This window comes from Oncorhynchus kisutch, linkage group LG27, assembly GCF_002021735.2.
Source record: "Oncorhynchus kisutch isolate 150728-3 linkage group LG27, Okis_V2, whole genome shotgun sequence".
NCBI classification, from domain to species: Eukaryota; Metazoa; Chordata; class Actinopteri; order Salmoniformes; family Salmonidae; genus Oncorhynchus; species Oncorhynchus kisutch.
In genome coordinates, this window is record NC_034200.2 from 14940377 (window position 1) to 14961567 (window position 21191).

Genomic DNA, 21191 nt, shown 5'->3' on the forward strand with positions numbered 1-21191 from the left:
AAAATGCAATTGTGTTCGTTGTCCATCGCTTATGCCTGCCCATACCATAACCCCCCCCCCCCCCCGTCACCATGGGGCCCTCTGTTCACAACGTTGACATCAGCAAACGTTGACACCGCTCGCCCACACAACGCCATACATGCGAAGAGGATGGGTTAATTTATTTATTATATTTCTTTAAATTGTGTGCACTTCTTCAGATTCTTCTGTATCTTTAGTATGTGTATGTGCTGTGAAAATTCTTTGTCTATATATTCTGTCAGTAAATTATAATTGTTGTAGTCAGCACCATTTCACCAGGTCAAATTCTTGGTGCATAGGCCCATTGGTGAATGAAGGTAATTCTGATTCTGAAAGCCAATGCTTTACTACTTGAAATGTTGATTGCAATTATATTCCAGTGATGCATTTTTTTCATGCATTCTAAAGTTGCATGGATGTCTGGTTTCAAGTAGAGCTAGAGAGTGAGTGCATCAATTTCTCTCTACATTCAATGCCATGTGTTCAAATCCAATTGTATTGGTCACCTACACATTTAGCAGATGTTATTGTGGGTGTAGAGAAATGTTTGTCGTTGGATGATCAATTTGGTGGGTTAATTAATAAATAAATAAGTTATAAGATACAATTGTATCCTTTGTACTATGATGGGCCCTTCTCTACTGCAATTGGACAAACCACACCCCTTTCATGTTGCACCAAAACACAGCCATTACTTGTTCTTCTCCCAGAATGCACCTCGCCGTGCAGTGACGATAAGCACAACAACAAAACACAGCTAGCTGCAGAATAGGGTGTTAGCTTGCTAGCTACTTGAAATAAACATTAGCTGGTGTTACACAACCCATGGCGAAGAAAATAGATCAGTGACAAGCGAAGTGAGAAACCATAAAAATGTGTACATAGCAATATGAATCGACCGTAAAAACTAAGATTGAGTCAGCTACATTAAAGACTAGATAATCATACCTCATAGCTAACTAACAACATTTTCGGCTAGTTTTCTAAAACTAGCTAGCGTTAGCGTTATGCCATTCAAGCTAAACCAAGTTAGCCAGCTAGCTCGCCAAGGCGGGGGAAAGGATTGGAGTAAACAACAACGGTAAGAATAGGTTTCTCATTGCTAGACATGTCAGTCATATAAAATTACATACCGACCGCTTCACTGTCATGGGTGTAAACTTAAAAGAAAGATATGGCTAGTTAGCCAATGTTAGCTAACCTAACTAACGTTACCTAAGTTGATGAGAAATGGCGTTAATCTAGCCAGCTATTAAAACCGTCAGAGGAAACTAAATGATTTAAACTAGACATGTATTAGTTAATTCGTTAACCAGCTAGTTATGTCGATAGTAATCAATGTATGTTATATTTGCATGTCCCTTTGTCGTCTTTCCTTTGTCCATCTAGCTAACGTTAGCTAATGGTCTGTTAAGTTACGCACGCGCATAAAGTACTAACGAACTAAAGCTTTCTAGCCACCGACTGTGTCAAGCAAGGCCTCGTAGCTGATCGTCGGAGAGCCATAGCTTTCCCCGCAGGTACTTGCCACTTTCGGTAACTAGCCAACGAACGTTAGATTGCTACACCGCATTCATTGACCCAGGGCGTATTTCCCCAATACTTTTACGTGTGTTGTGTTGGGGCCGACCAAACCACAGCAGAATGCCATTAAGTTATCTAATTTAGCTGTCAACTAGCCATTGTTTGTGATAGTGTCTAGCCAAGTTTCAAGGTGAGACAGGCGTTATCTTGTTTACAACGTGAATAGCCAACTTAGAATGCTAGTTTGCCGATGGTAGCTTTTGCTAGCTTGTTACCTAACCTAGCTAATTTAATAGCCAACATGACTCAGCCTGTAACGTTAGCTTACAGCACTTGACTGCCTATATAATATAGTGAGTGTGTCCATTAACATTTCTCATGAGAGAAATTTTGCTGGGCAAAGCAGCAACGTCTATATATTAATGTTATACAACTAGCAAAACGTATATGGTCGAGTTCAAGTTTAGGCTAGAAGCCCCACGTCTGTGGCTGCTTTTCAGTTCTCACCTTTGAAAATATCGAAATACATTGCTAAAACACGTGTATGCAATCTCATGTAGCTAGAAGTTACATGTTAGTGAGGTAAATGGCAAATTATTCCAAAGTCTTTTGTAAAGTCTTTGGTTTGTATTTCATTTATATGTTTTGGATAAGCCTTGTGATACAGGCCAACTAACGTTAGATTATGTAGTTTATGTGTCAATAAATGTATTTGGTGGACCTTGTAGCTTCCAGTAATGAATAGTATACAGTCGCAACCAAAAGTCAATACTTATTGGACCTTTTTTTGTCTTACACAGGGTGGTGTTGAATGACTAAATGATCAAGATAAAGGAGTGTGACGATTGCTGGAGGATTCGACATGAAGTTGTATGTGTTCCAGGTCAACAATGGAAGCACTCTGGCATTTGACACAGAGCTCGCTGTCCAAACGTAAGAGCCATTTAAAAAAAAATCTTTCAGATGACCTACATCCATTTTCAATTTATCTCAGTCATAACAGAAAATGTAATGTATGCTTAAATCAAAAAGTTGTCTGAATTTGATCATATGGCCTTACATGTCTTGCAGAGTGTTGGACCTCAAACATGCCATCCAGGTCAAATACAAGATTGCAACCCAGCATCAAGTTCTGGTTGTCAATGGAGGGGAGTGTATGGTTGCAGAGAGGAGAGTCTGCAGCTACAGTGCCGGCACTGTAAGTTTGCACCATTTGGAATCATTTTTTATTTATTTTTTATAACAATTATGTTTCATAAAGGAGCTAGTTTTGACGTAAACAAAATTTGGTGACAGTTTTCTGAAGCCGCTGTGCAAGATGTTGAATTGAAGAAAACGTTATTATTCCAGACGTGTTCAGTTCAAGTGTCTTGACAGATTGTGCTTTTTTTTTTTTCAGGACACCAACCCCATATTCCTGTTCAACAAAGAGATGATTTTGTGTGACCGGGCTCCGACGATCCCTAAAACTACCTTCTCTATTGAGAATGAGATGGAGCTCAAGGTGGAGGAGTCACTAATGATGCCAGCAGTCTTTCACACCGTTGCCTCACGAACACAACTTGCTGTGGTAAATGTTTTGTTTGTTCTGGCGCAGATACTACTTTCTCAAAATAAGCCACCAATGTTGCTGTCCCTTGTTTCACCATGCTACAACATTAAAATCAGATATGAAAATGTTATCTTCTCAGTATTCGAGTAAGGAAAGCTAATGGAACTTATGATTGTTTTGTAATTTCTAGTGTGTTCTAACTTTCTTTTGCTTCTCCAGGAAATGTTTGAAGTCGCCAAGAAACTTTGCTCTTTCTGCGAACGCCTGGTTCATGATGAACACCTCCAACACCAAGGTTGGGCTGCTATCATGGCAAACCTGGATGACTGCACCCTGTCTTATCAGAAGCTACTGTGGAAATTTGACACGGCGTACATTAATTATCAACAAGAATTTGAGGATATCAAATTGAAACTGACAAAGTAAGTGACCCCCTGCATAAATATTAAGTTCAATGCAATTTGAAAGGGGTGGGTGGGGTATGAATGAAACAAATATATGGAAGGATTGTCCTGCTGTGACAGTATAGTCAATAGGTTCAATTTCAATAAATTATTCAGGTTAAATACATATTTCTCGCAGAGAATGTGCCTTTTCAGGTTAGAGATTTTTGCAGGTGTGTGGCGTACCACACTGGCAAGTCTGGAATCATCAGCTAATTACGTTTCCCATGTCTCTCTCTGCTGTGGCACACTTGCCTTAATTAATCTGTATCCAAAGACTGTGCCACATGTGACCTGTATCCAAAGATCTAAATTCTATGGGTGTGAACTGACATTTGACATGCACTTTTTTAGACTGGGGACAGCAGTTTCAGTCATGGCCAATATCCCCCTGCTGGAGTGTCTGACCCGCCACAGCTACAAAGAATGCATGGAGAAGTCCTGCTCCACTCCAAACAAGGACTCTGACGATACCGAGGAGGAGAAGTCCACCGACTCGGTGCTCTGCCCCTCCCCCACCAAGCTACCTGCATCGTTCTCTGCTCCGGGGATGGCGGACTCGCCAGACACCGCCGAAGCCCTGGAAAGCAGTGAGATGACGGACAGTAGTGGGCTGAGGGCAGCCCTGCAAGAGGCAGACTCTCCAGAGAGGGCCAACCCCCTGTCCTTCAACGTCACACTGCTGGACTGGATTAATGTTCAAGACCGGCCCAATGACGTGGAATCAGTCGTGAGGAAATGCTTTGACTCCATCAATAGGGTGAGTCACTGTTGTATGTTTCTGTCTGTCTTTTCTGTTATGTTTGTCTCTTAGTTTCTGTGTGGCTGAATTGGTCTCTGTCAGTGGAGTGGCCTTGCCATGACTACTAAATGAATCAACATTGGGTGTAAATTCATTTATCAGAGTCTATTCAGTGATGTGTCTTGGTTGTAAAATGCAAAGAAACACAGACAAAATGGAACCATAATGTAAATGTCCTTTCTATTTCAGCTCGACCCACGGGTCATTCAACCATTCTTAGCGGAATGTCGAGACACGATTGCCAAACTGGATAATCAGAACATGAAAGCCATCAAAGGACTTGAGGACAGGTTATACGCTCTAGACCAAATGATAGCGAGCTGTAAAAAGTTGGTCAATGAACAGAAGGAACTTGCTCAGGTAGGCAAAATAAGGTGTGATCTAAATGATGTAATATCAATGGTGAATAACGCACGGTATAAAATGTGCCTATTCATTCACATACTGTATGATGTACTGTATAATGCAATCCAGCTGAAAACGTGTGAATGAAATATGTAAAACTAAAGTCACTTGTCTATCTGTTGGCTGTTAGGGCTTTCTGGCCAATCAGAAGCGTGCTGAGAACCTGAAGGATACGTCCGTGCTGCCTGACCTGTGTCTCAGTCACGCCAATCAGCTGATGATCATGCTGACCAACCACAGGAAGCTTCTGGACATCAAACAGAAGTGCACCACTGCCAAACAGGAGCTGGCGAACAACCTACAAGTTCGTCTCAAGTAAGGCATCTGTTAATTCCTCTCATTTATTTTTTCTGTCTCTCTTTTGGTGCATCTTTATTCCCTTTGAGCAATGCGGCAAACCAAAATCACTCCAATAAATACACCATAAGTGATCATGTGCAAGCCATGTAAATCACTTTTCTAAGCCAAGCTAACACTGACCCTAACCATTGTGAATGTAGATGGTGCTGCTACGTGATGCTGCACGCGGACCAGGATGGGGAGAAGCTGCAAGCCCTGCTGAGGCTGTTGACCGAGCTGATGGAGAGAGTCCGGGTGGTGGACGCCCTCAGCACCGTGCCTCAGATGTACTGCCTGGCCGTGGTGGAGGTGGTTCGCAGGAAGCTCTTCATCGGCCACTACAGAGAGGTCAGTCAGAGCACAGGACCCACTCACGGCCCCTTTTCAAAACCCAAGGCCAGCCCACGTCTCTCTTCAGTCCCTACTTGCAGACCTACTGTAACACGAGCCTCAACCTCCGGCCAGGCCTACAGATATGCTAGGAACTCAAACAATTGGATGAAAAACGGTGTAAATTGTGCTCTTCTGTTATCTCTCTTCTCAGTGGGCCTGTGCTCTCGTGAAGGATGGAAAGCATCTCTATGAGACCGAGAAGTATAAAAGGGAAACGTTTGGCAAGTTGTTCAGTAAGTTCCATTTTAAAAGTCCTATTTGGCGATTTTTTTTTTTACAAGTATCCCCTCTGAAATGAACATCCATTAATTCAAACCCAACAGCTGAGCTTTGTGATCCTCTTTGCAGGGAAATGTTTTCTCCGAAATCGGTTGTTTAGAGGACTTGACTCGTGGCCGCCCACTTCATTTTGCGTAAGTAGTCAGTCACTTACCGTGTTCTATGAACGTCTATTTCATTTCCAAAATTTTATAATCCAACCCATTTCTCTCTTGTTTTTGTTGTCTCTTTTATTGTGTAGACAAGAAAGCCCAGAAAGTTTGACTTTGAGCTTCCCGATATTTCCCTTGGTGACCTGCAGTACTTAAAGACCTGTTGTCCTACAGAGGTGCAGCCTTTCCTCAGGTAGGCCGTGGTTCCCCTCACGTGCATAGTAAAGAAATAACCATGTCTTGTAACTTGGCACGGTTAATCGAATATCCTAACGGACGTTGGTATTCAATTACTTGAGCGAGTGTTCTTTTTTTGGAGAAAAACGACTGTAGGCCTATTATAACATCGAAAAACTTTGTCTAGATGAAATAATCCGTGTGACATTTTTACCGACAAGGATATACCATGCCATTTTAAATTGTACATTTAATAAAACACACTTCTTTTAAACCTTTACACTCGTACCCCTATACATATTGAAAATGGCAGATTTGTACTTTGATAAACGCCTAAATTGGAACTCAGTGGCTGTACAGTAACATGCGTCACATGACTTCAGAGCTCTGCACTTCACAGCGCTGTATGGACTTTGACTGACAGGCTTTCTGAACTTGAGCACCTCGCGAGACAAGAAGGCCTCCATCCCTCCCGCTAATTGGGCAACTTTAGCAATTGTTTTGTTGTCTTGAGTTTGGAAATGCTGTAAATGAAGAGGACTGTGTATTTTGAAAGATGAGACATTGAGAATTATAGGAAATACTGCTTTGATGTCATACAAGCAAGCCAAACACTGAGTCCAAATGTGCACTTGGTATTTCCATATCAAAAACTCATGTCATGGACATTGTCAACGTTTATGATCACCGTTTGATGTACAGTTACAAGATGACATGGTGCCATGTGCATTTGCTTCGTTATGAGTCAATAGCCCAAAAATCGTTTTTCTCGCATTTCTACTATCCGGATATCTGAAAAAATGTCAGGATATTATTTGAGTAATATAATAATTTCCAGTGTTCATCCCTACTTGTTACAGGCCTACTACCTGTATGATTAGTTTACTTGTGAACTCTTGGCTGTATTCTCTGTTGCAATATTCAGTGCAATAGCCATGGGAGACTGTCCCATTTCGTATTGGAGTAAAGTTAGTCCCATGTTTCTTTCCCCCAGGGTTCCAACACTGTGTGATTTTGAGCCTTTGCATCTGCATGTGGAGATGCTTCAACAGTTGGTCCTTGCTTCTCAAGCTGCAAGTGTGGATGAGATGTCTCAAACTATCACCGATTTACTCAGCGAACAACGGGTAATGACAAATTACAGTGGAATATGGAATGGCAGCTATCTAAAAGCACAGTAAACACTGTCCCTTTAGTGCATATTCTCCACTCACTCCCCTTCTTATTTCTGTTCCTCCAGGGGTCGTGCAGCCAGAGTGCTCAGAGATCCACGGCAGCGGTGACCCCACAGTCTGACAGCACCCCAGGGACTTCCTCCCCCAAGACCCCCTCCTCTCTCAGTCTCCCGGGGCCCCCCTGCCAGCCCCTCCCTGGCCCCACCGCCCTGGAGGACCTGTCCCCGGACAGCATCGATGCCCAAACCTTTGACTTCGAGACAATTGGCCACCCCAACATGGACCCCGTCCTGCAGCAAGCCGGCTCCCTGGACCTGGACTCCCTGGCTGAGAGCCCCGAGTCAGACTTCTTGTCGGCGGTCAACGAGTTTGTGATCGAAAACTCGCCCACCCCCATCAGCGACCCCACCAGCCCAGAGATGATGGTGGAGTCGCTGTACTCGTCGGTCATCAACGCCATTGACAGCAAGCGCATGCATGACACCACCACATTAGAGAGGGAAAACTCCAAGTTGGCTATGCTGAATCTGAGCATTGAGAATTACCGCTCTGCTGCCGAGGAGTCCCAGGCCAACTTGCGGAGCGTCAAGGATGACCTGTATCGCTTCAGAGGCCTGGTGCTGAAGGAGCAGCGAGACTTTGGCTTCGCCCTGAAGACCATGACCATTGAGGTGCGCAACATGGTGGACACCATCCGTAAGAGGGAGGAGGAGGAGCTGAGGGAGCAGCACCAGGCCGAGCTCCTCTCTGTGCAGCAGGACCACGAGAAGCAACTTCAGACCCTGACGGAGGAGAACCGGGTCAACCGGAACATCGTGAAAGACGTGCAGCGGGCCATGCTGGAGCTGGAGGGGCTGCTGGAGCGCAAGGAGAAGGAGCTGACCCAGCTCGAGACTGAGAGGCAGTGCTGGACCGAGGCGGAGAGCGGACACACTCAGAGCCTCAGTGTCCTGGAGCAGAAAATCAGCGATCAGGCCCAAGATGTGCTGACTGTGGCTGCCTCCAGAGACTCCCTGTACAGCCAGTTGGAGACACTCCACATTGAGATCGAGCGCGGCCAGCAGAAGATCCGCCAGGAGCTGGAGGGGGCCGAGCAGGTCCACCTTCAGGAACTGGAGGAGAGGATGAGGCAGCAGCACCAGACCCAGCTAGACACCCTGGCCCGGGAGAACCAGGAGGCCATGGAGTGCCTGGCAACGGTGAACAGGGTCAAGCTGAGTGAGGTCGCAGACCGCCACGCCGCCTCTCTGACAGAGCGGGACGGCCAGCTGAGGGACCTGGAGTCCCGGGCAACTGAGCTGGCTGACCTACGCTGCAAGCTGGAGGTGGAGCTGGCCCTGAAGGAGTCAGAGATGGAGGTTGTGAGGCTTCTCTACGAGGAGGCCAAGCAGGGGCAGCAGGAAGCCAACGTGAGGAAGGCTACTGTAGAGGCAGAGACCCAGTCCCTCAACGAACAGCTAGTTCAGGTCAACGGGCAGCTGCATGCTAAGAACGAAGAGTACGAGAAGGGCTTGGCCGAGCTCCGGACGCTGATGCTCATGGAGAAAGACCAGTGCATCTCGGAGCTGGTGGGCAGGCACGAGGAAGAGCGGAACCAGCGCCGCAGCGAGCTGACCGCCTTGCAGCAGCAGGCCCAGGACGCAGGAAGGAGCCATGCAGAACAGCTGCAGAACCTCCAACTAGACCTCGACCTGCAGACGGCAGCACTGCGCAACGATATGGAAGTGCAGCAGAGGAGTTTTGAGGAGCAGGAGCAACACTTGAGGACTGTTATCTGCGATTTGCAGACAGAAAATGATCTGCTCACCAAAAGATTAGAGCAGGACACCCAAGCAGCCCAGGAACGTTTGGAGAAAGAGGAGTCCTTGAAGGCTGCAGTACCAGATGCCTTCAAAGACTTTGAGCAACAAAAGGAGGAGATGGAGAAAAGACTTCTAGACAAAATTAGACAACTTGAAAATGAGCTTCGGGAAAGACAATCCTCAGAAAGGTAAGAGAGACGCATGTACCACTGTTACCAGGTAACCGATAACTGTGATTTGTAATAAACATTTAATCAGCCTTGTAATGAACAAGATGACTAGTTTTAGAGTTCGTTCCCTACAATTTTGCAAGTTTGCTGAAATTCTACACATTTTGCCATTGGGCTAAGAGAGATGATTTAGCAATTGTATAGATCATTTCAGTCAATTCTACAAATTTTCCCATACGCTGGAGTGAAAAATGTGCTGTTTTACAGCTAATTTCCAGTAATTCTACACATTTTGCCATAGGGTGGAGAGAGATGTTTACTGTTTTTTTTATATAGGATATCTGAGTGAGAGTGACTAACAAATCAATGGAGGTCGATGATTCGTCCATGATTACTACAAGTTTAAATAGCTGGCTAGACTAATTTACCAATCTACAAAATGTTAGCTGACATGGGCTAATTGAGTGACTGTCACTAACCGTGTTTTCATCCACAGTTTTTATGCGAGTAAAGTCCTACAAAAGTCCTGCAAATATTGATATAATAACCATCATCTCGAGGTCAACTTGGAGGGTCTATGATATGGTGTGTGATCCTCCCACTACGACTTGGGAAATACAGTTTATTAGGCTACAGATGGAATAAGTTATGACGAACTTCACAGGGTGGTGAAAGTGTTTGGTGATGAACTTGATGCTCCTTTAAAAAAACAAAAATGATCGAGGGTCTTATTCTGATGACATGATGATCGATGCTTGCCTGCCATTTGTCAAATAAAAATATCCATAGTAAACGCATCACGTAGACGAGCCTACCCGCACAGCACCTGCGACCAGAGTAGGAACATTTGCTATTTAACGCAAACATTTTTTTGTGACAAAACAACCGGTAGAGTTTAAAATGTGATGGAAACACATTTAACTTTGAGATTTTTATTCAAACTTAATTAACCCCTTTAGCATCCACCCCCCTTTTTTTGTTATTTTTTTTGTTGCCGAAAATGACACCCAGATCTAACTGCCTGTAACTCAGTCCCTGAAGCAAGGATATGCATATTCTTGGTACCATTTGAAAGGAAGCACTTTGAAGTTTGTGGAAATGTGAAATGTATGTAGGAGAATATAACACAATAGATCTGGTCAAAGATAATACAAAGGATTATCTTGGTACCGTCTTTGAAATGCAAGAGAGAGGCCATGATGTATTATTCCAGCCCAGCTGCAAATTAGATTTTGCCCACTAGATTTGGGAATATTTGCCTGAAAATTGGTTGCCAATTGGGTGGAGACCTAACTAGAGACCAACATAAGAGGGAAAACTGATACACAATCAAATTTAGAAATGTTCCCTTGTGTATTCTAACTCAACAGTAAGTTCAGACCCCGGCTGAGTTAAGATTACACAAACTCGTGTAGACTTCAATTAGCTTTAGTATACACTGAAAATAGCTATTTTCTTGCGTTAAATAGCTGTGTTTAAGGTTTACATCCTGAAAAAGGCCCAGAGGTGAACACTTAAGGGAACCATAACATGTACTGCGTGCTTTGTCAAGCTCGCAGGCTATCGGATATTTAAAGGGAACATAAAATGACGGGCACTGAGACGAGACAAAAACTCACTAGGAACTCCTCACGACACTAACTTGTGTAGAGTATTTAATTTGACCTGTTGACCTACCTGATGTCTACGGTGTGTGACTTGTCTCTGTTACTTATTTCTCTTTCTATCTCTGTGTGTGTGTGCTACAGAGAGGCGGGGTTGTCAAAGGTGCAGACAGAGGGTCGGGGATCCGAAGCAGGAGCTCCTCTCTCCCTGGACTCTGCCTTGCAGGAGCGTCTGCAGCAGGAGACGGCCTCCCTGCACACCCAGCTGGAGCTCCTGGAGAAGAGGAAGGACGAGGAGATGCAGAACCTCAAGACCTCACTCATCGCAGAACAACAGGTCCGTGTTGGAATAGTCCTCACATCCTATTCAGAGGGTTCTTCTGTCAATATTGACCGGCACTGAATCTAGGAGCAGCACCATATCGAGATACACTGCAATGTACTTCCTATACTTTGTACTGTAGTTCGTTTTCCTACATTTTCTGTGTTTAGCTAATTGTTTGAGTTTTTTAGCATTTGTCCCGTTACCGTTCTTCTGAGGTCTAATTTTAATTCACTGGCAACTGCAAGCAAACTGACTACAAGTGACCAACACCTGCAATGCAAAAAATACTCCATTACCTCACTACTACCACTATGTGCCCATGAGGCAGCCTTAGTCAGCCCCTACATGAAAGCAGGTCTGTGAGGCACTGTGTGTGTCATTATAGCACACAGTGTTCTCATGACCTCGTCTTGCTAGTGAGCAGTCCAAATGGGAATAGGATACAGGTGGCTATGTGACCCTCTTGGAGGAATGGGGTTAAACCACGTTGTTCGTTAGAACACAATGTTTTGCCTCTCAAATTGAAAACTGCACCACAAATACACTGCTCAAAACAATAAAGGGAACACTAAAATAACACATCCTAGATCTGAATGAATGAAATATTCTTAATAAATACTTTTTTCTTTACATAGTTGAATGTGCTGACAACAAAATCACACAAATTATCAATGGAAATCAAATTTAGCAACCCATGGACGTCTGGATTTGGAGTCACAGGGCTGTGCGGCCCCCCCAAAGAAATGCCACCCCACACCATGACTGACCCACCGCCAAACCGGTCATGCTGGAGGATGTTGCAGGCAGCAGAACGTTCTCCACGGCGTCTCCAGACTCTGTCACGTCTGTCACATGTGCTCAGTGTGAACCTGCTTTCATCTGTGAAGAGCACAGGGCGCCAGTGGCGAATTTGCCAATCTTGGTGTTCTCTGGCAAATGCCAAACGTCCTGCACGGTGTTGGGCTGTAAGCACAACCCCCACCTGTACATCAGGCCCTCCTCATACCACCCTCATGGAGTCTGTTTCTGACCGTTTGAGCAGACACATGCACATTTGTGGCCTGCTGGAGGTCATTTTGCAGGGCTCTGGCAGTGCTCCTCCTGCTCCTCCTTGCACAAAGGCGGAGGTAGCGGTCCTGCTGCTGGGTTGTTGCCCTCCTACGGCCTCGTCCACGTCTCCTGATGTACTGGCCTGTCTCCTGGTAGCGCCTCCATGCTCTGGACACTACGCTGACAGACACAGCAAACCTTCTTGCCACAGCTCGCATTGATGTGCCATCCTGGAGGAGCTGCACTACCTGAGCCACTTGTGTGGGTTGTAGACTCCGTCTCATGCTACCACTAGAGTGAAAGCACCGCCAGCATTAAAAAGTTACCAAAACATCAGCCAGGAAGCATAGGAACTGAGAAGTGATCTGTGTTCAACACCTGCAGAACCACTCCTTTATTGGGGGTGTCTTGCTAATTGCCTATAATTTCCACCTGTTGTCTATTCCATTTGCATAACAGCATGTGAAATTTATTGTCAATCAGTGTTGCTTCCTAAGTGGACAGTTGGATTTCACAGAAGTGTGATTGACTTGGAGTTACATTGTGTTGTTTAAGTGTTCCCTTTATTTTTTTGAGCAGTGTATAAACATTTACTACGCAATGTTACTTTTTCTATAAATTGGCATTATCATAGGTTATGCTACCAGCCTAAAACCCAGTGGTCCTCCAAGCCTAAGATCTTATGGTAAAGCGAGCAGGCTTGATGGACGTCTGTGGTTCTGAGCTGTGGCTCAACCCTCAATTGACTCACTCAGCCTCACCTGTCTCCTGTCTGGTAGTTCTTTGTCCTCTGTGACTGCCTCGTTGTGTTTTACTGCTGCTCTATTGCCTAGGTGTCTGAAAGCCTTCATGTCCCCCTCCTCCCTCCCCCCCAGACTAACTTCAACACTGTTCTGATGAGAGAGAAGCTGAAAAAGGAACAGATCATCAGTGAGCTCACAGAGGAGCTGCGGAAGGTTACCCAGCAGCAGGAGAAGGACAAAGGTACCCGACAGTCACGTACAGCTAGGACACTGAGAGAACAGAATGATTTCTGCCCTTTGAACTCTTAATGGGCTGGATGTGCTGGAACTAGATAGCATTTTCTATGCTGTTATTGTTTTCAGAGATTATTTTGTTGATTCTATTGAAAGTAAGCCGTGCTGCAGTTCATTCATTAGGGGTGGCAGGTAGCCTAGTGGTTTGAGCATTGGACTAGTAACCGAAAGGTTGCAAGATCGGATCCCCGAGCTGGCAAGGTAAGAAATCTGTCGTTCTGCCCCTGAACAAGGCAGTTAACCCACTGTTCCTAGGCCGTCATTGAAAATAAGAATTTGTTCTTACCTAACTTACCTAGTTAAATAAAGGTCAAATAAAAAAAGTAATCCTGTTATGTTCATTTTGTGTCTTCAGGTCTGATAGAGATGCTCTCTGAGGACCGGGCCATCGTCATGCAGGAGAAGAAGCAGTTAGAGGAGGATCTGAACCGGCTGCGCAGCACAGCCCTGGTGTCCTCTGCCTACTACAGCCCTAACCCCTTAGCTCTAGAGCCCACTGGAGCCGGGGCTAGACTTGGATCTGGAGCATGTCCTGGACCTGGGACTGAGGTTGGGGCTGGAGCCTGCTCTTCGGAGCTCTTCCCTGACCCAGACAGACTGGCCTCTGTGGCTGCCACCAGAGAGGACGACAGAGTGGACTCTGCTGTGGAGGCCAGCATGGTGACTGTGCAGTAAGCATCCCCCAAACACAAACAGTCCAATAAACAGTGATTCAGAAGAACCCCCCCATCACAGTTAATCTGTCGTTTTATAGAAATAAGCTTTGACAGATATACTTCGGCAAAATATTGTTTAAACATATATATATATATAGTATGGAGACATATTTGGTGGTAGTGAGGACAGTGAGGACTTTGAAGGTGCTCCTTATTGGATAATGAAGATAAATTATGAATATAAGTTGTCATCTTTCAAAGAATGTTGTCAGTTTTAATGTGTAAAAGATTAAAAAAGGATGTTGAAAGTGCTTGTTTGAGATGGCCAGACAAGGATGGACAAAGTGAGGACAAATAACAGAGAGCGAGGGAGGCTAGGATTGGGAAATGTAAGTTATATTGTTTTTTTTCTTCTGTTAACTAACAGTTATGCAGGCTAGCAATCATCATTGCCATCTCAAACAAAAGTCACTTTAAAATCATATTCATGCTTGTTGAATTTTTTTCTTTCTTCCCAGAGTAACTATTTGTTTGAATGATTGTCAAATGTGTTAAAAGCTGTCGCCAAATTGGTCTGATTATTGGCCCTTTGTCTCTTTATTAGCGATAACATCCTGATGATGTCGGAGGAGAAACAGCGGATACTGTTACTTGAGAGGGTGAGTAGACATCGAAATGGAACCTGATGAAGTTGGGGTTGGATTGTTGTAGAATTTGACTTGAGCTGTAACATCTTCTGCCATATTTCAGACTTTACACATGAAGGAAGAAGAAAACAAGCGCCTCAGTCAAAGACTGGTAGGTTTTTGTTCACTTTGATGGCTGATTAGAGGAGGAGGAAATGTTGATTTAATATCATGTGATTGTTTAAGCCCCCCCAAATGAACATGTTTTTTTTGCATTCGTTTTTCACTTGGTTACCATGTGTATTGTTTACTTCTAGATATACACTGAGTGTATAAAACATTAGGAACACCTGCTCTTTCCATGACAGACTGACCACGCGAATCCAGGTGAAAGCTAAGAACTCTTATTGAGGTCACCTGTTAAATCCACTTCAATCAGTGTAGTTGAAGAGCAGATTTTTAGGCCTTGAGGCAATTGAGACATGGATTGTGTTTGTGTACCATTCAGAGGGGGAATGGGCAAGACAAAATATTTAAGTGCCTTTGAAGGAGGTATGGTAGTAGGTCCAAGGTGCACCGGTTTGAGTGTGTCAAGAACTGCAACGCTGCTGGGTTTTTCACTCTCAACAGGTTCCCATGTGTATCAAGAATGGTCCACTACCCAAAGGACATCCAGCCGTCATTGATGGAAGAGGACAAAGGAGGCTGTCACGAATTGTGCGGAGCAACACACTGGCTACAGTTAGTCCAGTGACAGTCCAGTGCAACATTGGTGCACAAATACCCATAAAATAATTCATAACTTGTCATGTCTTGACAAGAATGGGGTATGGCAGCTGATGACCTTACAAAGTTCCACTTCTTTCAGCAAAAAAACTAAAAACTGCGTTTGCAGTGGGCTGAACGAAAACAAGGAACGAAAACACGACACTGGAGAATTGAAAAGACATGGTCTGACAAGTCCCCGTTCCTGCTGTTTCATGCTGATGGGAGGACTAGGGTATGGAGAAAAGCACGAGTACATGCATCCGTCATACCGCGTGTCAACTTTGCAGACTGGAGTTGGGGGTGTGATTTCAAGGCACACATTGGGCCCCTTGATAAAAGTTTGAAAGCCACAGGAAGTCGGAACATCATTGCTAATCATGTGCATCCCTTCATGGCATCAGTGAATCGAGCTGCCAATGTTTTATTTTTTAACAGGATAATGCCCCATGCCATAACGCTAGGATTGTACAGGAATGGTTCTTCGAACATGAAAGTGTATTTGGCTTCCTGCAGTGGCCTGCCCAGTCACCAGATCTCAATTCAGTTGTGTATCTGTGGGAGGAGATGGAACAAGCTATTTGGATTAGAGCTCCACTACCAGCCAACTTCACACAACTGTGGGAAGCATTGTAGTCAACATGTCCCTAGCATCCCTGTGGAACTCTTTCGAAACCTTGTACAGTCCATGCCCTTGCGAATCAAGGCTGTTCTGAGGTGCAACTCAGTATTCGGAAGGTGTTCCTAATGTTTTATACACTCGGTGAATAGGCCAATATAATTCATTTAGCTTTTGACAGGCTTTATCAGTGTACCCCAAGCTATTTTACCCCACCACCACTAGATGGCAATAGCATCAATGCTTCAATCTCTGTTCAGCAGACCTAGGAGCTTTCTGATCGGCAACAGTAACATCCTCTATCAAAAGCCTTCTGATAAAGGGGAATCAAAACAATCATACAGGCAGTTTGACATATTGCAGCACTATTGCTCACATACCTAAACAAAAGCATAACAATGCATGCCAAAATGTATCCGTTCCAGCAAGTACATTTCACGCCGCACAACATACGTTACTATTGATGGCTGCTATGCAAAGATCAGTCAGTATACATTTTGGCCAGGAACGCATCCATGGCCAGCAGTGTCAAGAAGATTATCGTCTCACTCTTAACAACCATGACCGTTCTCTCTTTGTAGATGTCTCAAAGCATGTCCTCGGTGTCGTCACGGCATTCTGAGAAAATTGCCATCCGAGAGTAAGCATACGAAGATTGACACACAAAAGTGCTGATGTGTAGTGTATATAGACTCAGTGGCTGTATGTTTTCTCTAGCAAATAAAAGTAAGAATCTAGCACCATTTTTGTGTGAAGGTTGACCGCTTTGTCCGTTTCAGTTTCCAGGTTGGCGACTTGGTTCTGATCATCCTCGATGAAAGGCATGACAACTATGTGCTTTTCACCGTGGGTCCCACCCTGTACTTCCTCCACTCTGAGTCCCTCACGGCCCTGGATCTCAAACCAGGTCAGAAAATCACTTTTTAATTGTAGGCCTCAGTTCTTAAAAAGCATTAAGTTATAATATACAAAAATGTACAATTTAACTTTTGTTGTATATAATAGACAATTATACTAAGTTATTGTGTAATGTGGTTTTGAAGAGCAAGTTATGTGCAAAAACAAGCAGGTGTCTCTTTACAAACTGTAAATACTGTTGAATTTATTAACTTGGACAGATAAGTGATTTTGAGTAACCCGTGTCAAAGTTTGTGTACTGAGCATTGGTTTTATTGTGTCGATCACTGACAGATCCTATGTTTACTTCAGCATCAGGAGCCTCAAGACGGCCGTGGGTTCTCGGAAAAGTTATGGAGAAAGAATATTGCCAGGCGAAAAAGGTAAAGTATAGTAGTATATAGGTAATGAATTGTAATAGTCTAGTAGTAGAGCACAGTAGCTTTTCTGAATATAGATGGTCATTACAGGAGGTCAAATAATCAATAATTAAAATAAAATAATGAAGAATCAAAGGATGACTTTCTAAGAGCACGTATGTGGTGTGTTTCTCATCTTAGGCTCAAAACCGGTTCAAAGTTCCTTTGGGCACCAAGTTCTACAGGGTGAAAGCTGTTCCGTGGAACAAGAAAGTATAGTACAGCCACGTTATGAGCTGAAATGTATATTTATATTGCATAAAGTTTTAAACACTCACATCATACATCATTTATAGATCTCTTATCAACTTGAAAATGAAAAGAAAGATCATGGTATTATTTTGGCCTTCAGTTCAACATCTCATCAACCCCGTCTTTCTTTTTAAACTAGAGTATTTGTTGTTGTGGACCAAATGCTATTTCTTTATTAGGGCATGGCCCTAAACACTGGCAGAAAGCATTAATACCCGTGTGTTAATTTGAACAAAAACTATTTGAATGTTTATATATTTAGTTCTCATTCATTATCAGCATTTGTCCTCTTTGTGGAAAATAGTTCATCATTATCAGCAATAGAATTCAAATGAAAATATACATTTATTGTAAATGTTTATGGATGAATGTTCATGGCATGCATATTGATATATTTTCTTTGGTTTTACTTATCCAGGTAAATGTTATAGTTGGAAGTGTAGTCAATGCCGTTTGTTACTCACGACGCAGTATGGCCCTCAGTTAATACTGAAATGTACATTTTGGCTGACTGACGCAAGCAGTCATCATTGCAATCATTGACGATGCACTTTCCAAAAACAATGCTTTTTGTTCATTCAAAAGGGAAGGAATTGTGCTATTAAATCAAATAAATACAGAAAAAACTAACAGCTCAAAACTTCCCGCTGTCATAGAATATTGATATGTAGAAAGGAATACTTGTTTGACTGTGTTTCATGATTGGATGACATTGTACATTACCCATCATTCAAATCACGGAAGTAACAATAAAGGACTGTATTGTAAAATAATTTAGAGTTTTGAAACAATAAAGGATTGATCCCAAATAACTTTACTGCACTTAGTTACTTCAACATAGCCGTTATTTCAACATAAGCAGGTACACAACTGACATACTTGCCCATGACAAAATATACACATATAAGATGTAAAGACAGGACAGATGTTTAAAAAGATGTTTCATGAAAATATGACATTCATTTAACACGATGAGAAACACCTCGGAAGGGCAGCATTGGAGAGAGTATCATATATCGAATATACCTCAATGACCTGCATATGGGGATTTCAGTGGACACTAATTTATGTAAATCATGTCACTGAGCCGAGCCTGGCTTTGGAATGCTGTTAATTAAGGACATAGGAGGAAATGCTGCTTCTGTAGTTCAAGGACAATCAAGTCATTCAATACGCTCCGTGACCACCTGCCTGTTTAAAAACCAGGCTTGTTGGCTCCTTAAGAAATATAGTAGGCCAATATCTATGCTCACTATCTAAGAACATTTAATTAGAGATTTTCATTGTACTACACCAAAAACATTGAATGTTAACAGACCAAAGAAAAAAGCTCTTTATTGCTATTGATTAATTTTAATGGAATGGTGTAGTCCCCCCCCCCCCCCCCCCCCCCCAACCATTATGCTCAATTGAAAATGTACAAATAGACAAAAGAAAATATGTAACATTTTGATAATAGCAGTTGTTTCCGAAATCGTTGGTTTGGAAATCCATTTAAGTTCGCACAAGCTATAAAGAAATAATTCTTATTTGATTTAGAATTTCTTTTGTGGGAAGCATTAGCTAATGTGGTTGTAGTGTTGGCATGCTATGGCAGGAAACAGACTTCAAAAAGGCTTCAAATCAGGAAGAACGGTGCGGCCCTCATGGAGGAGGAAGCACACCAACATCACTTTCCCAGATCACAGTAGGGTGCATCGCAGCTCTCCCTAACCATGTGGGTCTAGGGGTGTTTTAACAATGTTTAGCTCTATTTTCTCCATTAAGCATAAGCCTGTTGTCACATTTGGACGGCTTCTTCATAAATTGATGGTGTGATTCCTACAAAAAAAATTCAGGACGGGCTTGAATGAGAAAATATGTGACTCTACACACAGAATTCGATGATACCGAGGTGGCCTGGCACACACCAACCATGTGCACTGGATAGGCTCTTAGTGTAAATGTTTACGACCCCCCTCTGAGCATGGAGCTGCTGGGAGTCGCTCTCATCAGGCACGGTTGCATTTTAGCATTGCCATGTTTAACGGTCAGCGGTTTAGGATTGTACTCAAACTACACTGAACAAAAACTAAAATATGAATGTAACATGCAACAACTTCAAAGATTTTACTGAGTTACAGGTCATATAAAGAAATCAGTCAATTGAAAAAAATCCATTAGGCCCTAATCTATGGATTTCACATGACTGGGAATACAGATATGCATCTGTTGGTTATAGATACTTTTTTTTAAAATTGCCTTGTGGATCACAAATCAGTCAGTATCTGGTGTGACCACCGTTTGCCTCATGCAGTGTGAGACATCTCCTTCGCATAGAGTTGGTCAGGCTGTTGGTTGTGGCCTGTGGAATGTTGTCCCACTCCTCTTCAAAGTCTGTGCGAAGTTGCTGGATATTGTTGGGAACTGGAACACGCTGTCGTACACGTCGATCCAGAGCATCCCAAACATGCTCAATGGGTGACATGTCTGAGTATGCAGGCCATGGAAAAACTGGGCCGTTTTCAGCTTCCAGGAATTGTGTACAGATCCTTGCATCATGGGGCCGTGCATTATCATGCTGAAACATGAGATGATGCTGGTGGTTGAATGGCACGACAATTGGCCTTTGGTTCTCGTCACGGTATCTCTGTGCATTCAAATTTCCATTGATTAAAATGCAATTGTGTTGTCTGTAGCTTATTACTGCCCATACCATAACCCCACCGCCACCATGGGGCACTCTGTTCACAATGTTGAGATCAGAAAACCGCTCGCCTACACAGCGCCATTTCTAATTGGTCACATACACATGTTTAGCAGATGTTATTGCGGGTGTAGCGAAATGCTTGTGTTCTTAGCTCCAACAGTGCAGTAGAATCACAGCGTGCCAGTGTTCATCAAAGGTAAGCATTTGTGCACTAAAGTAGGTTACAACGCCGAACTGCAGTCAGGTCAAGACCCTGGTGAGGACGACGAGCACGCAGATGTGCTTCCCCGAGACGGCTTCTGACAATTTATGCAGATATTCTTCGGGTGTGCAAGCCCACAGTTTCATCAGCTGTCCGCGTGGCTGGTCTCAGACAATCCCGCAGGTGAAGGAGCCAGATGTGGAGGTTGTGAGGCCGGTGGGACGTACAAATTCTTTCAAACGACATTCTCTGGCAACAGCTCTGGTGGACATTCCTGCAGTCGGCATGCCAATTGCACGCTCCCTCAAAACTTGAGACATCTGTGGCATTGTGTTGTATGACAAAACGGCACATTTTAGAGTGGCCTTTTACTGTCCCCGGCACAAGGTGCACCTGTGTAATGATCATGCTGTTCAATCAGCTTCTTGATATGCCAGACCTGTCAGGTGGATGAATTATCTTGGCAAAGGATAAATGCTCAACAACAGGGATGGAAACACATTTGAGAGAAATAATAATATATATATATATATTTTTTTTTATCTGCGATCTTTTATTTCAGCTCATGAAACATGGGAGCAACACTTTTCAGTGTAGTTCCATCAGTATCAGTTTGACTGATACCTCTCTCAAATGTGTCTCAACACATCAGCTAAACTATTACCCCAAATAGGCCTATCTGTTATTCAAGTCAATAGACCTTGTGCTGCTCCAAATGCATCAGAGTAGAGCTATACCATACAAAATATTAAACAACTCACAATTAGTTGTAAGGCGAATGAGGAACTCAAAGTAGCTAGCAGGGAAGAAAGTGTT

At 43.5% G+C, this 21191-nt stretch overlaps 1 protein-coding gene across 4 annotated transcripts; it reads left to right on the forward strand.

The window, feature by feature from the left end:
* Nucleotides 1-729: 729 nt before the first annotated feature.
* On the forward strand, nt 730-18306 carry rb1cc1 (RB1-inducible coiled-coil 1). 4 transcript variants are annotated; one of them, XM_020463503.2, is made up of 23 exons: nt 730-1102; nt 2346-2478; nt 2617-2743; nt 2945-3115; nt 3317-3519; nt 3895-4300; nt 4532-4702; nt 4878-5062; nt 5248-5434; nt 5631-5712; nt 5828-5892; nt 6000-6103; nt 7082-7214; nt 7328-9252; nt 10983-11175; nt 13089-13197; nt 13606-13921; nt 14511-14565; nt 14657-14704; nt 16498-16556; nt 16696-16823; nt 17126-17196; nt 17374-18296. In XM_020463503.2, exons 2-23 carry the CDS (start codon nt 2408-2410, stop codon nt 17449-17451), a joined length of 4887 nt encoding a protein of 1628 aa, XP_020319092.1. In that variant the 5' UTR covers nt 730-1102; nt 2346-2407; the 3' UTR covers nt 17452-18296. The 4 variants fall into 4 exon arrangements, 3 of the variants coding, with proteins under 3 accessions (XP_020319092.1, XP_020319089.1, XP_020319090.1); XM_020463500.2 differs by having other exon boundaries at nt 743-1102; nt 17108-17196; XR_004205797.1 differs by having other exon boundaries at nt 752-1102; nt 13606-14295; nt 17108-17196; nt 17374-18306.
* Nucleotides 18307-21191: the final 2885 nt, after the last annotated feature.